General features: G+C 43.5%; 1 protein-coding gene across 4 annotated transcripts in view; it reads left to right on the forward strand.

The window, feature by feature from the left end:
- The first annotated feature begins 319 nt into the window (after positions 1-319).
- The window catches only part of ZC3H12C (zinc finger CCCH-type containing 12C), a 78,166-nt gene continuing 62,256 nt past the window's right edge, over positions 320-16,229 (forward strand). Inside the window, exon 1 of one of the 4 annotated variants that reach the window (XM_032838337.1) lies at positions 320-656. In XM_032838337.1, coding sequence (XP_032694228.1) covers positions 615-656 — 42 coding nt within the window. In that variant the 5' untranslated portion in view covers positions 320-614. Of the gene's footprint in view, positions 657-4,564; positions 4,941-5,062; positions 5,147-5,478; positions 5,635-16,229 lie in introns of those variants that run through there. The other 3 variants (XM_032838338.1, XM_032838339.1, XM_032838340.1) reach the window with 3 other exon arrangements.

Raw genomic sequence — 16,229 nt, forward strand, 5'->3', positions numbered from 1 at the left:
CATATGGCCCTTGTCAAAATAGCCAAGCAACACCTCAGGAACATTTTTAAAAATTCAACACTAAGTGTTCATCGTTCTCAAAATTCCTATGTTGACCCAATGTAGTAAATGAGGGCAGCCACGCTGTCTGTTTCAGGTAGAAAACCAAGCGCATGACTGTATGACACAGCAGATTGAAAACCTTGCTGTTCTGCTCTCTGGTGGCCTCCGACAAATGCTAGGGGGAAAGAGAGTCGTGCTGCTAATATGGAATCTTGTGGTAACTCATCAAAAGGAAGCAGTTCTGGGATTGGCCAAGAGCACATATCTCGTGTCCCCTGGTTTCCTTTCCCTGTGAACTCAGCGTTAAAAAGCAGCTCTAAGCCGTGGCTGAAGGACATGGGCAAGAATATGTTGTATCCCTCCGTGTCTGTCTTACGCAAGTCATGGGCTTAGGAAATGGTTGTGTAGGGTCCTGCTCTTCAGAAAACTTGACATTTCCTAGATGGTTGGAATTAACCAAGACTCCTCTGGAAGACATAAAAGACACTGAATGAAAAATCACAGTAGTCATCTGGCTCCGGGCGTGAAGCTCGGCAACTGAAGAAAGTCCAGTGCTGGCCAAAGAGCTGGCGATGAAGCCCACAGAAGGGGCACTTGACTTTGTCTCAACTAAGGTAAGTGTTTTGGGAGAAATGGCCGAGGCAGGGGAAATAGTTCTCTCTCGTCCTTAAGTGTGTCCTCTGGGTACACACATTTTCAATGAGGAAACACACAAGGACAGCGCTATGAGAGCTCTGGGTAGAATAGAAGCCGTTGCCACGGGGGTGTGCCACTTTTGAATCTGAGGGTGACTTATGTGTCATCACTTTTGAGGTGTCCGGAGGTCTTCGAGAGGGTGGGTGGCCATTGGAAGGTGCCGGCTGAGGCAGCCAGGTGGGATGGGATGGCCGTCCGAAACTCTGGTCTTTTGAGGTTCAAATGTGAATGTAGGTGCGGAGCAGTCTACCTGGGAGCTATAGATTAAAAAGAAGTGCTGCTCTGGCAATCATTCTCCCCCCACCCCCAACCCCCTCACCCCCCTCCCCTGCCCCCAGCCCCTAATCTGTTCTTTCCAAAGCATTTGCTTTGAACTAGCGAGGCTGTCCCAGGGCTCTGCCTACTATGAAGCCACAACCACTCAAATTCTTTAATTATGTGCAATTCAGAGTCACACTTCAAGGTCCAGCCTTGATTTTATAACTAAAATACAGATCGGCTGTCTCTCCAGAACTGGTCACAGCCAACGTGCCGTATTTGCCCAATGCCTATTTTGAAGTTTTCTTGTCAGACATTCAGCCTTTGTTCCTCAGTTTCACCACCTGCAAAATGCAAAGTGGGAGCAGATGAAAATGATCTCAAAGTTTTCTCTCATCAGTCGTTCGTTCTCTAAACTCCTTGGAATTTCTTTCCTATTTATTCTCTTTTCCTTTTAAGTAAATATAACTTGGAGTCAAGAAAAGATGCTTTCCCTACTGCTTGTTTGTCTCAGAGTCGTAGAAGCATTTTATTTTTGTGAGATTTTCTTTCAATTCTGGTTTACTTAAGATGAACAACCACACTTGGTTATTATTATAATAGTGAGCATTTAAAGTTTTCATACCCTCTCAATAACATAAAAGTCTCATTTACCCAACTCTTTGTCTTTTCTAGATAATACTATCAAACATTTCCACATGAATATCCCACTGTTACCACAAAAACATGCCTAAAACCAAACTATTCGAAACATTTGTTCAAAAAAGTAGTTCCTCTAGCCCTAAACTTCCCCTTTTTTTCCAGTCAGCATTACTATAGGTTTCATATTCACACTTGCGAAGTTATTTTGGACTTTTCCCCTTTCTTAAGTCCATCTTCGTCAAGTGTATGCAATCACTCGGTGCTTTTCAGGTCATTATGTCTCACTAAACTGTCCCCTCCTCTCCTCCCTTGCTATTTACTTCAATAGTTCACGCCTGTTCTGCCATATTGGACGTCAGACTCATTTCCCTGTTACAGTCCTTCCCCTTGCAAAACCATCCAGTAACCATCACAATATTTATTTTCCTAAAGTAGGATGTTCTCCATGTCACCCTGCATTCAAAACCCTTCACAATTCCCCCCTGTATGCCTGCCACGCTGAGCTCACTCTCCCGTTCTCTCTCAGTCTCTCTGTCTCTGTCTGTCTCTCTCTCCCCATTTGCAGGTCTCTCTGTGATTTGGTCCTACTTGTCCCTGATCCCTATTTTCCACATTTTCCTGGCACTCCGTCTTTATTTACGCTGTTCCATTGATATGACCTTCCCCATCTTCTCTGTCAAAATACTACTCCTCTTCATTATCCAGCTTCATTTTTTTGTTCTTTTTGAAGCCCACAGTCATCTGTGCCGTCTTCCCCACCACTTCAACTTAAGGCAACTCTTCTGTCCTCTGAAATTTCATTGCCTTTATTACCCACGGCACATATTTAACTCTCCTCAGTTCTCTTGTCTTCTTAGTTTTCTTTGAACTTTTGTATGTTTTTCTCTCCCCAACTACACAGTAGGGTAACTAAGGGCAGTTATGGGACTGTGTTCACATAATGGGTCCTGATGCTAGAGCAAGACGATGTTCTCATCCTTGCACTGTTACTTACTGGCTGTAATCTTGGTCTGCATTTTCTCATCTGTGAAATGGAAATAGTGATAGTTATTCAATCCTTCGCAGGGGTTTTGTGGGCATTAGGTGAAAGAGCACATGCCGAGTGCTTGGAATGGTAAGCATTCACAAAATGTTGGCAATTACAATAATTATCCATGTCTCCTAGCTCCAAAGTACCTAATCTAGTGGCTTGCTCTGTAACCACACTTAATCAATACCGAATGGAATTCGTTTGAGTCAACGAGGGAACTAAGGTAGACTGTGTGGGTGATCTAGTGTGGACTAGGGGAACTCCTGGCATCACTAAAATCATGCCACAGATGCTGTCACTTATTGTCACCCAGCCAGACTCTTTTTAGGTTAATGCCACTCCCTACTACTGCTCAAGAGACTTTCTGAGGGTTTGGCTCACTGAACAAGGGATGATTTCCCAGAGCATCCCTCCCTTCCTGCCAATCGAAACTGACCTGGCTGCAGAGAGCAGGTTGCCAGACATACTAAAGGTCTTAAAGGTGATACGGGAAGAGTGGGCCAGAGAGCTCTCATGGCCCCCAAGGAAACCTACCAGGCTGCTAGTTCACTTAACAGGGCCCAAGACTGGCCTGCTGAAGTGGAAAGCAGGCTCAGCGAATGCACCCCTTCGTCTTGCAGCGTGAGAATGCCCATGGGCACCAGCCATAGGACGCTCACAGTTGGGACCCCCTCATCAATAGCAAAAGGGCTGCAAATACTGGCCAAAGAAGTGGAGACATCTGTGCTGCTCAACTGAGCCATAAAGGCAGACTTTTTTGTTGTTGTTTTTTTTAGACAGCTGGAAACTATAAAGCTTTAGCCCCAGTAAGTGTTATGTATCTCACTACCATTAAGTAGCCCATGCAAATTCAACAGATCCAGGCTTGACCCATATATGCGCTATTGAAAACAATTCAGAGGTAAGAAATAATTGTATTAAAGGTGAAAAGTGCCATCGAAGGCATGAACTCTGGTGTAGTGAGACAAGTATTTTGGATGCACACAGACCTCTATTCTTCATATTCGAACTGTGTCATTTCAGCAAATTTTTCTAACCTCAATTTGCTGAGGGATAAAGGGGATTATAACACCCAGCTCACATGGCTGTGGTGACACATAAATGAGATAATGCATTTGAAACAGGCTACCTAGTCTGTGGCACATGCTAGGGGCACAAGCCACCTAAATTCCTTTCCCTTTCACTCCAGGAGCAGATGCATCCTGGCCAAGGCTAGGAGTGAGGCACCCGGTGAGAAGTCCACAGGCAGGTGAATACGATTATTCCAGCATTACTGAGATGTGGTACCAGGTGTTGGACAATTGACAGAAGGAAGAAAAAAAAGGGCTCTCCTCTCTCGGTGCTTTTCACACTTGCAACTCAGTGCAGAGGGCTGTCTCCTCCCAACCTCTAGAAAGAGATCTGGATTTATCCTGGGCTTAACCTCGATTTTGACATGTTGCCATTTCCAATAAGGCCAGTTTCCTTACCGAAAGAAGTCCTTCCCCCGGGTGAAATCCCAACAGCCTCATTCGTGTAAGTTGCCTTATTGGTCTTCTAATGCGGGTGTGGTTTTTTCCTCACTACAGAATGTGGATAACAAGCAAACAGGCGCGGGAAACTCGCCCTAAGTAGGCACCTTCTCGGTTCCCTAGACTGGCGGGGGAATGGTCCGCCGTTCTTGCCGGGAGGACGAGGTGTTGCCGAGCGGAGAGGCGCCCTCCTGGACGGGGCTTGGGGGAGCCGGGACCGGAGGCCGGGGACCCCCCGCCCCGAGCCGGGCCGGGGAAGGGGTGCGAGGGGAGGAGGCGCGGGAGCCGCGGTGGAGCCCGACAGGTTCCAGCGGCTCCCCTCACCCCTCTCCACGCCTCCCGGGTTTTCCCCTTGGCTCGGGGTTTCCTGTTTCAGTTCTCGGTGATCTCCAGCAGCAGGTGCTGGTTTGCCAACCTCGGCTCCAGAGGAGGCGAAGGAGGAGAAGGGAAAGAGGGAAGGGGAGGAGGAAGCGGCGCAGCGGCTGCGGCTGCGGCTGCGGGCGGGCGGGCGGCCGAGGAGCGAGGCGGCAGGCGGGAGAGCCGGGTTCGCTGTCGCCCGCGGACCAGCGGCGCGGGCGGCGGGCGAGCCGAGGCCGCGGCGGGCGGGCGGGCAGGCATGGGGGAGCCTCCCGCTCGCCCCGCGCCCTAGCGGCGGCCGCGGCGGCCCAGGGCGGAGGCGAGAGGCGGCCGCCCGCCGCAGGGCCCCGGGGCCGCCCCGGCTTCCAGGGCATGTTGTGATGGCCGCTCAGAGGAGACCGCAAGTAGGTTGAGCAGCAATTCCGTGTGCGCGCGCGGCCGGGGCGCGAGTTGTGCAAGCCGGGGGAGGGGGCGCCGGGGCCGCGGCCCGCAGGGAGGGAGGGCGCGCGGGCGGGCGCGGCGCCGCGCGGGGAGGGCCGGGCTGGCCGCTGTCGCTGCGGCCGCTCGCCGCTTCCTCGCGGGGTCGGCCATGCCGGGTAGCGGCCCCCAGGTTTGTCCCTCGGGCGGCGGGGGCTGGGAGGGAGGCTGGCCGCGGCCGCGGAGCGGGGTGGGGGGGGCCGCCCTGAGGGAGCCGCGGGAGGAGGGGGAGGGTGGCGGGGCCGGGAGGCCGCGCCCGAGCGCTGGGCGGAGAGGCCGGCGGACCGGAGCGGCGGCGCAGGGCGAGCTCCAGGCCCCGGGCGGGTCGGGGGGCCCCCCGCCCCCGGAGGTCGAAGGAGGGGGGGCCGAGTGCCCGCGGCTCCCGGGGCTCGGGTGGGGCCGAGCGGAGAGCCCGGCTCGCCGTGGCCGCGGGCAGAGCCGTCCTCGCCGGGCTCTCGGGCTAGGGGAGGCCGGCGACCCGGGCCCCGCGGCCTAGGGCAGCGGTCCACTCCCGCCCGCCCCGGGGCACGGCCGCCGAAGATGGAGGCGAGCCCGGGCGCTCCGCACGGAAACGGACCCACAGCGCTGCTCCTGCGGCTCCGGACGCCGCGCGCTCGCGGGGTGAGGCGTCCTCCCGCACCTGGGATCCGGCCCCAGCCATTAGCCTTTCATTCCGACCCCCGCGGAGAGCCCTGCGGCGTCCCGGTCCCTCCCGCGCCCCTCACCCCGCAGCCTCGCGCGCCCTCCCGGTTCCACCTCGCGTTCGTGGTAGATGGGCTGCTGCTTCCCATGGTCAACCCCCCGCACGGACGTGTTCGGGGTCGAACTTGGAGGAGCGACCCCCGCTCTCCTTCCCCAAACTGCCCCTTCACCCCTTAAAGCCCTTCGGAAACAACCTTCGCTTCCAAGTGCTGATTACTCTGACTGGGAGGCTTGCCATTTGGGTAACCGTTAACAATACTGGTCTGTGCTCCGTGTTTGGTGATAAAGAGATGAAATACGAATCCAGATTTAGGGAAAGTTTTCCTATTGGTTGCAAGACTGTGCTGGAGTATCCCCAGGCCGGTGAGGCGCTTATTGATTCAGATTTTTTTTTTTTTAAACCATCTTCGAATAGTTACAGAGACGCTTGGAGCTGGTATATTTAGAAATTTGGTAAAGTTCATCAATTTACTCGTTTCCTTGTTTAGTTTTTCTAGAGCGTATCATAAACGGAGAGCAGTGGCTATGTCTCAAAACACTTTTGGGGCTTTTCCAGGAACCACAAGAAGTCAGCAATAGAGTGTACTACATATATGTATATAATTTGTGTGTGTGTGTGTGTGTGTGTGTGTGTGTATTTCATCTGTTTAGGTTGTAGAAGGTATGACTCCCATTTACTTAATCATATGTAAATGAATTTTAATAGCAGTTTCTTTAATTGGTGTCATCCAGTGTTCGGCTATAAACATAGCTTCACCAAATGTTTGTAAAATTATTTTACCATCTTACCTCCATTCACGTGTTTTCTTCTGATTTGGCATTCTTATTTTAAGTTACCCAAACCTGTCTATTTGAAGGTACCCTTAAATATCAGAATGATCTAGTAACCCTGTATCTATAATTCAAGATGGTTGAGTATTTTTAGTTTAAGGATGGGTTTTACTTTCAAAGTACGTTTAAGTTCTACCTCAAGCGTCTATTTGGTCATCACTGAAGTACTCAAACGTTACAAGCGAAGTAAAATGAACTTTTTAACAAAACAACAAAAAGGCCAGTATTTTTTAAACGGCATTTGATAATGAACATCTAATGAAACTAGTTTTATTATAAAGGAAAATATTGGAGAATAGGAAACAGAAACTTGGAATGTTTGTATGCTGATGGGAGTTTTTATTAGTCACTTCCTTTTACTACATACTTGTTTTAATTACAAGACTAATAAAAACATCCTATTTTCTGTCACTGGCTTCCCTAGAGCTATCTTCATGGATCACATTTGCCAAATTGGACCTTAGTGCTTCGTGGAAATTCTGTTTTTAAATTATTTTCCTCATTCTACAACTGGATTGCCTTGTTTTCATTCTAGCAGACTGGATGGTTTTTTACATTAATTTTAATTACTGTAACAGATAGAAAAGTGTTGCCATCATTTTATAACTCTTAGTACCATTTCTGTGCCCTTTTATATCTTCTTATACTCTTGTTGGGCTTTTCATTGTTTTTGTAGATAAATTTGGAAGAATTTTCTCCTGATTTGATAGCAGTGTTAAAGAAACGAATATAAGATAAGTAGGAGACCTTTTTTATCTTTTTAGTTAGAATGGGGGATTGTAAAGTAATCTCCTGTTGCTGCTCACTTGACACTGGTACACTTTTATTTCCTCAGCAGATAATTAATTTAGTATTGATCTAGGTGCTGCATAGAGCTCCTGACCTCTAAAAGAAGAGAGGTTATGAACAGATAGAACATAACGCTAGATGAAATATACTAAGTGGGACAAGCAAAGAATAAGAAATGCGGGGACTGTAGTAGGGAAGGCTGCATGCCAGGTCTGAAAGGTAAGATGCAAGCGGGTAGAGCTGGAGAGGAGTCATTTCCAAGTGAATAATGCTGTGAGTCAAGGAAAGCAGGGAGTGGGTGGGCCAGTGTGTCTGGAACATTAAGTAGGTGATAGAAGTAGTGAGGGACTGAAGTGGCAAAGATGGTTTCAGGATATAGCTTTTATTGGAAGGAGACATATTAAGTGAAAAGGTCAGGGCATCACCAACATGGATTAAATCAGGTTTCCAAATCCAAACTGAAGTAAAACCAAGTTAAAAATACTGAGATTCTGGGGTCTGATCTCAAATCTGCCAAACGCTGAGAAAACAAAAACAGATACTTGTGTTTTTAAGCACTAACAGTCCCTATGGACCTACAACCTAGAAAATCTCATGACTTCACAAAGCTAGGATTTTAAGATTCACCAAAAAACATGTTACAATTATTGCTGCTGTTTCACTAGTGGCAGTTCAGAGAAGTGAATTGAGAATATGATTTTGTACACTGTTTCATCCCAGAATATGTCTCCAGGAGCTCGAAAAAGAAAACTTTATAGGATACTTGAGCTATTTAAATGAGATAGCATGTGAAAAGTACACCGTCTGGCACATAGTAATTTTGATACTTGATGGCGTAAAGATGATTTTCAAATCTGTAATGTGGAGGTTATCAGTTCCCTGTCTTTGCTTCAGTTTTTGTAGCTGACACAATGATAGCTATTCTGTGCTGGACACCGAGATCCCAGGCACCATGCTTATGCACTGCTTTTGTTACCCTCGTTCTGTAGATGAGGAAGCCCAGACACAAGAGTTTAAGTAACTTTAAGTTCCACATCTAGAAAGTTGCAGAAGGGAGTTTGAACCTATGCTGTCTGACTTTAAAAACCATGCTCTTACCCCTTGGGCAGGTCTGCTGCCCTGTGATTCAGTTTTTACTCTGTTCCTTGAAAGTGTGTCCTTGGGTGTACCCATGTTGACACACATCGTTTGAAAATTAAGAGACGGGGGCATCTGGGTGGCTCAGTGGGTTAAAGCCTCTGCCTTCGGCTCAGGTCATGATTCCAGGGTCCTGGGATCGAGCCCCACATCAGGCTCTCTGCTCAGCGGGAAGCCTGCTTCCCTTCCTCTCTCTGCCTGCCTCTCTGTCTACTTGTAATACCTGTCTGTCAAATAAATAAAATCTTAAAAAAAAAAAATTAAGAGACACATGATAATTAGCATGATGGGTCTGGAAGATAAGAGATATGTTAACCTTTTCTCTATAAAGTACTCCAGTGACAGGACAACATGAAATCCTGTCTGGCCAAATTGTTTGAAGGCAAGGACCTTGTCTTTCCAGCAGGTTGCTTAGGTCCTTAAAAGATAAGCCCAAAGGCAGTTTTGGTCTGGTATGGCATATGTTAAACAGCAGTGTAGTTCCACCAAAGAGAGCATTTTTTTTTTTTTTGCGGGGGGGGGAGGGTGGATGGAAACCTCAAAGGTTTTTTATGAGTAGTGGTTTTTAGTGATTTTTCCAGCACTTATCTCTGATTGTAGTAATATAATGTACTTAATTGTGGAGAACTTGGAAAACAAAGAGAAATGTGAACAATTTTGAAAATCCCCGTAACCCCAAGATAACTAACAACATTTTGATGGGTTTCCCTCTTTGATTTTTCTATACATTGGCAAAGGATTGTTTCACTTGGCTTGCAATAGAAGATAATCCCCCGTAAAGGATAGTTTACATGGTTCTGTGTCACAACACTAATAGTAATTCTTAATGCTCCGTGAACTAGCCCACAAGCACATGTCTGAAAATAAAAAGTGTTCTTCCTTTAAGGTAATTATCAAATCCCTGAGGGTGGGTAGGGGAAAAGTAGAAAATCCCAGGTTGCCCTGTTTGCTTGGAACATTTTCTCCTATTCCGCTTTACCTTTTGCCTGGCCCATATCCCATAGTGGAGACCTCAGCTCAGGCCTCACTTAGTTTACTCTTGTACTTTTAAGATTTGTAACAGTAGATAACATTTAATTGTGCCAGTCATTGTTCTGGGTGCCACACATGAATTAATGCGTGTAATGCCTACCGCTGCCTCCTTCATGGGAGTGTGTGCATAGAAAGATAGACCTTTTTCTTGTATAATTAGAATGTTACTGTTTATAGAGCCTTGTATCCCCCCCCCTTTCTATCCCCAATTAGCATACACTAAGGATTTTCTCATGATATTAAAAATATTTCAGGACGTGACACCTGGGTGGCTCAGTTGGAGTGTCCAATTTTTTATTTCAGTTCAGATCATGATCTTACGGTCCTGAGATCAAGCTCTGGGTCCGGGTCTGCGCTCAACGGGGAGCCTGCTTGAGGAGTCTCTCCCTCTGCCCCTCCCCCTGCTCGTATCCTCTCGCTCTCAAATCTTTGAAATGTTTTTTTCTTTATTTTTAATTTTTTTTAACATTTTCTTCCTGAGAACATGTCACTTTATTTAATCATTATTCTATTTCAGTTAGACATCTGGGTCCCCCCCCAATATTTTAACATCATAATACATTAGTTGAATATCCCAGTAAGAAAAAAAATGTTTTCTGCATATGTGTTCTTAGGATTCACAGACGTCACCATCAAAGAGAATAAGCTTTAAGGTTTTTGATGGCCAAACAGCCTTCCAGAAAAGCCATATAGATATGTACACTTATTAGCAAAGAGCAGGAGTTAATTTCATCCCACTTTGAATGTACTGTTGACTTTTTAAATTTCTGACAGTTTGTTAGATGAATATTAATACCTAATTTTAATGCTCACTTCTTTTTTTCTACTTATAATTTAAATTGTTAAAGTAGTACAGGTGGATTTGATTAAGAAAAAGCAAACAGAAAATGAAAGCCACCTGCAGTCTCCTTACCCAGAAGTAACTAATGTAAATACTTGGACAAATACTCTATTTTTTATTCCCATAGGTATACTTCACAGAATTTTTACTTGGGTTTTTAAGTAGAATCACAAGTGTTTCATAGTCTCCCAGCTTCAGGCAAAATTATTTGCTTACTCCCTTCTGTTTTCAAAATACAATATATTTCCTCCCTAAGCCTTGACTATAGGGTGGTGGTGAACTGTTTTCTTCTTTATTTTCTACCTTCTGTGTCTCCGCTCTCCATCTGTAAAACAGAATATACTGCCTAGAGCATAGATTTGTCATAACAATTTACTGATAATACAAAATGTTGGTAAGAGTACTTTTACTATGCCTAGGATGATTTTTTTTTTTAAATCTTGTTTCAGGCTTTCTGAAGGCAGGAACTTGATGGTCTATATTGTTGTATCCCAAATCTTGTACAACACTTGGCACATAGTAGACACTTCATGAATGTGTTTTTATTACTTAAAATGAACCTGCTGATATGGGTAGGATGAACAAAGCCTGTAGATGGCTAAGAGATGGTCACAGTAATTAATTCTGAGCAAATAACACAATTGGTACCCAAACTTTAAAAAGATTACCTAGAATGTATGATGTGATTTCTTTTTTTTTTTTTTTTAAGATTTTATTTATTTATTTTGACAGAGTGAGAGGGAGAGAGAGCACAAGCAGGGAGTGGGAGAAGGAGAAACAGGCTCCCTGCTGAGCCAGGAGCCCAATGCAGGGCTCGATCCAAGACCCCAGGATCATGACCTGAGCCGAAAGCCCATGCTTAATCGACTGAGCCACCCAGGCGCCCTAGAATGTATAAGGTGATTTCTTGAGGGGCCATACACATTTGCCTCCTAAGAATATAATTAACCTTGCCTACCCCACTTAGAAGGGAAAGGATATTACAGAAGTTAATTTTCTAGAACATTTATTTTTAACGTCTTTTTTTTAATTTAATTTTATTTTTTCAGTGTTCTGAGTTTCATTGTTTATGCACTATACCCAGTGCTCCATTCAGTACGTGCCCTCCACAATACCCGCTACCAGGCTCACCTAACACCCCCCCAAAACCCTCAGTTTTTCTCAGAGTCCACAGTCTCTCATGCTTCGTCTTCCTCTCTAATGTCCCCCAATTCACTTTTCCTTTACTTCTCCCAATGTCTTCCATGTTACTCCTTATGCTCTACAAGTGAAAACACATGATAATTGACTCTCTCTGCTTGACTTATTTCACTCAGCATCATCTCCTCCAGTCCCGTCCATGTTGATACAAAAGTTGGGTATTCATCCTTTCTGATGGCTGTGTAATATTCCATTGTGTATATGGACCAAATCTTCCTTATCCATTCGTCTGTTGAAGGGCATCTCGGCTCCTTCCACAGTTTGGTGATTGTGGCCATTGCTGCTATGAACACCGGGTTACATATGGCCTTTTAAAGTCTTTCAAGAGCAAAACACTTAGACTATTTATTTTTTTTTCTTTGTTTCTCTTTTTGCTTTAAGTAGGCTCCATGCCTGACACAGGGCTTGAGCTCACAACTCTGACATTAAGAGTCACAGGCTCTACCTACTGAGCCAGCCAGGCACCCCATTTTAACGATGTTAAACGGAAAATTTTGTATGTGAATTTTTATATTTTTCTACCATTGAATAATATGCAGCTTATAATTTCAACTGATTGTGAAATACAATAATAGCTAACATTTATTGGGCACTAACTATGTCAGGCACAGTAGTAAGCACTTTATTTACAGTATCTGATTTGGTTTTGCAACAATTCTATATGATTTATACTGTTGTTTTGCTGTTTTCCACGTGATAGAACTGATGCCTAGAGATATTAACTAATTTGGCCAAGGTTATCAATTTCTGGTTTATCTTAAACTAAATGACAATACTTTTTTTTTTTTTTTTTTAGATGACAGGGGCAGCAGGACCTGATGACTTCTATTGATTTAGATCAGTGACTTTTTTGGCCTTTTCTCCTTGGTGTTAGCTGTTCCTTGCTGATGTTGTCATTCCCTTCCAAGCTGCTGTGCCCTGCAAAACTGAAAGACAACAGCTCATATTATGCCTAAAATAAAAGTGTCTAGGCAGTGACTGACGGCCTATAGGATGCTCAGATGGTCTCAGTTGGGGAACAGAGAGATGAGGCTGCACAGGGAGGGCGGGCAGGAGCTCTGCAAGCAGGTAGACGTGGATCCTCACCTCCGCTCTGCCCTTGCCTGTCTGTGACCTTAGGCAAGTCTCTGCTTCTCTTTGACTTCTCATCTGTCAAACACTGTGTACTTTGCAGAGTTGTTTTTACGGAATTGAGATAATGAGCATAGAAGTGCCTGGCACGTGGGAGGCACTGGGTGTTATTATAAAATGATTTAGCAGTATCCACTGATTTGATTGGACAGAGACTTTGTCTGTTTCTTTTTTTTGTCCACTTATTCAGACGCTCTAGATCGTGTCCTGAGTAACTGGGATTACCAGATCTAAAAATCCTATGAGATCAAGTTTACTGTTACTGCTTTTAATATGTCCGTTTATATTTTAGATTTTTTCCAAAGGGCTTTCAAATCTATTACTTCATGTTTTTTAGGGTGAAGCTAAAATTAGTTTTTGTTCTTTGTTCTTAGTCATCTGTACTCATTTACTATTCAAAATTATGTGGGCTTATTTTTATCCTTATTCTGTGACTTAGTCTGTTTCAGATCTTGGCTTTTACTTTACAGCTCATTTTTATTGTGTACTTACAGGGAGCTGGTTTCCCGTGTAGCTGAGGCTTTCTCCTTGTTGTCGACTTAGACATTTTTTTGTCTTACCTTTGAGTTGTCATTTTTGTTAATTGCCTCACTGGGTTGGTGATCTTATGTATTAGATACTTTCTGGAATTTTGCTGTAATTTTAAATGACTAGTATAGATTTAAAAGGCTTAAAATGTGCAGTAAATTATCTATTTTGATAAAGTAGGTATCATTTCTACTGTTGCTAAGATAGAAAAGTACCTTAAGCAACTTAAAAGTCAGGGGCATAAAAGTATGTTAAAATTGGCAGTATCATGCATAGGAAAAAACAGATTTTAAATAGGGGAAATGTTTTCTAAACTACATTTCTATTATTTTGACTACTTCATTTTATCTTTTAAAATTAAATTTTGAGTTTACTTAACACACACACTTAATCTCATTCTTAGAATCTGAAAAATACCTAAAATGATACTGAAAATCATCTATAATTCTCACCTAGAGATAGTTTTGGTATCAGTGTTTTTATTTTTAAAATCTTCTAGTCAATATGAACACATCCTTTAAAAAATGTGTGTCCGTATGTAGTTTTGGTTATTTCTCTTCATTCAGTATGTTTTCCTGTGTCATTAACTATCCTTTTAAATGCTTATTTTTAATTGGCCGCATGGTATTCTTCGTATTTAACCACTGCAGTTTAATGAAGTTCATATCGTTGACTAGAGTGTAACGAGTGTTCTTTGTTGTTAAAAACAACAGTGTGATAAATGTCCATGTATGTTCATGATTTTACACATTGATTCTATTTTTAACAAGTTCCTAGATATGATCTTGAAAATTGCTTTCTAGAAAAGTTATACGAATTTATATATTTTTTTAAAGATTTTATTTATTTATTTGACAGAGATCACAAGTAGGCAGAGAGGCAGGCAGAGAGAGAGGGGAGGAAGCAGACTCCCCGCTGAGCAGGGAGCCCGATGTGGGGCTCAATCCCAGGACCCCGGGATCATGACCTGAGCCGAAGGCAGAGGCTTTAACCCACTGAGCCACCCAGGCGCCCCCCAATTTATATTCTTATTGACACTGCAGGAATGAGTCCATTCTTTGAATCGGTCACTGTTTCCCCACGCAGCCTCGCTTTATTAATTTGATAGACAAGAATGGGCTTAACAGTGCTAAGAAGCTCATTCTGTAGAGTCAGACTAAGTCCGAGTTCCTTTTCTGACACTTACTGGCTACATCATCTTGGACAGTTTTCTTATAATTCCCCTAAGCCTCAGTTTCTTTTTCTGTAAGATTGCGATAGTAGTGCCTGTAATCATGGTGCTATCATCTAATATGGTGTGGAGATTAGCAGGTGATGTGTATTGACGCATAAAGTCCTTGAGAGATGCGAACTACCATTATTTATGATGAACGAGATTTCCCCATATTATATTTTGTAATCTGGTGTAGCCAAATTTTACAGCTGGTGTAAAGAAAAGTCACTCACTTTAAGTAACCATCTAACTACCTTCCTCTTTTATGCTCTGTTGAATGTAGGACTTAGTTCCAACACTTTTTAGCTGAGCCTTTGATCTTTAACATGTATGATGGTGATGTAATAATGCATTTTCTTTTCAATATTTCAGTTCTACTTTTTTTTCTTATTGCATTGGTTGAAGCTAGAGAACAGTGTTGATTAATAGTAGGCATTTGGGCTTATGTCTGATTTTAATGGAACTTCCTCTCTGGTATTTCGCTCTTTGAATGTCACTGGCTATTGTTTTCATACATAGCTGCCTCATATGCGCATGCACGCGTGCACACACACCCAGACACACACACACACACACACACACACACACACACACATTCCTGAAAATAACTAGAAAGTTAAATGTGAGAAACTTGAAAATCGATTTATATCTTATTGGATATAAGATATATCTTACGGGAGGATTCCCTTAAAATTTTAAATCCCAAGTATCTTTTAGGCACATCTTCAAAAATATTTTTTTCAGTTTTTAATTTATATTCTCTTCCTTTTTAATTGAACGCACAATCAGTTTAAACAAATCTTAAATTTCAGCAAGGCTGAACTATATTACTGCTTTCAGTATACTTAATGATTCTGTCCTTGTCTCAGTGATAGTTCAAGACCTACTCTTTTCACTATAGTCCACTGTTACATCATATTTGTAAAATATTAATAGAAGTAGGGTGCCTGGGTGGCTCACCGGGTTAAGCCTCTGCCTTCAGCTCAGGTCATGATCTCAGGGTTCTGGGATCAAGTCCCGCATCGGACTCTCTGCTTGGCAGGGAGCCTGCTTCCTCCTCTCTCTCTCTGCCTGCCTCTCTGCCTACTTGTGATCTCTCTCTCTCAAATAAATAAATAAAATCTTTAAAAAAATATTAATAAAAGTAAATGAAACAGTTTTTACCCCTGGAATAGAACCCTTTATTCAAATGAAATCTTGGGATTAGGGTCTCATTGTCCTCCATATTCAGCCTCTTAGGCATTTTTTAGAGCAGTGTTTGAAAACTACTTCCCCTCAAAAAAGATTCAAATAATTTGTAAATCCCCCCAAAACAGTGCTACTATACCTGAAGTTTTCAGTGGTTAGCAGGAAAACCACCTTCTGAGGTCATGAGGTTTTTATTAAATAGATTTCGCACTGAAGTTCTAATTTAGCATGTCTAAAAAGATGACCAAGTATGGTAATATGTGCCAGATGAAAATATGGTATTCACAGATTTAGGTAGACTCTTCTATCATTGGGTTACTGAAATTTTGGTCCTGGAGCCTCTCCTTTTTTCTACAGTCTTCCATCCATCCATTATTGTATTTTAAAATGCCTTCATCCTGCCAATGATTACCACTGGTGCATGGTTATCTCTCTCTTTTATGCAGCTGTCTTGGGACAGCTCCATTTGTATAGCTATTGGTATCTGAAATGAAAATTATCTAAAACAATTTTTATCCTTCCAAATCTTTCTTTCCAAGACTTCTTCACTTCATTAAGAGTTACTACCTTCTTCTCAGCTCTTCAAACCAAAAATCTAGAAGTTCTTGACTGCTCAGGTCCCTC

The sequence above is a fragment of the Lontra canadensis genome, unplaced genomic scaffold (assembly GCF_010015895.1).
Source record: "Lontra canadensis isolate GAN:19392208 unplaced genomic scaffold, GSC_riverotter_1.0 scaffold104, whole genome shotgun sequence".
Lineage (NCBI taxonomy): Eukaryota > Metazoa > Chordata > Mammalia > Carnivora > Mustelidae > Lontra > Lontra canadensis.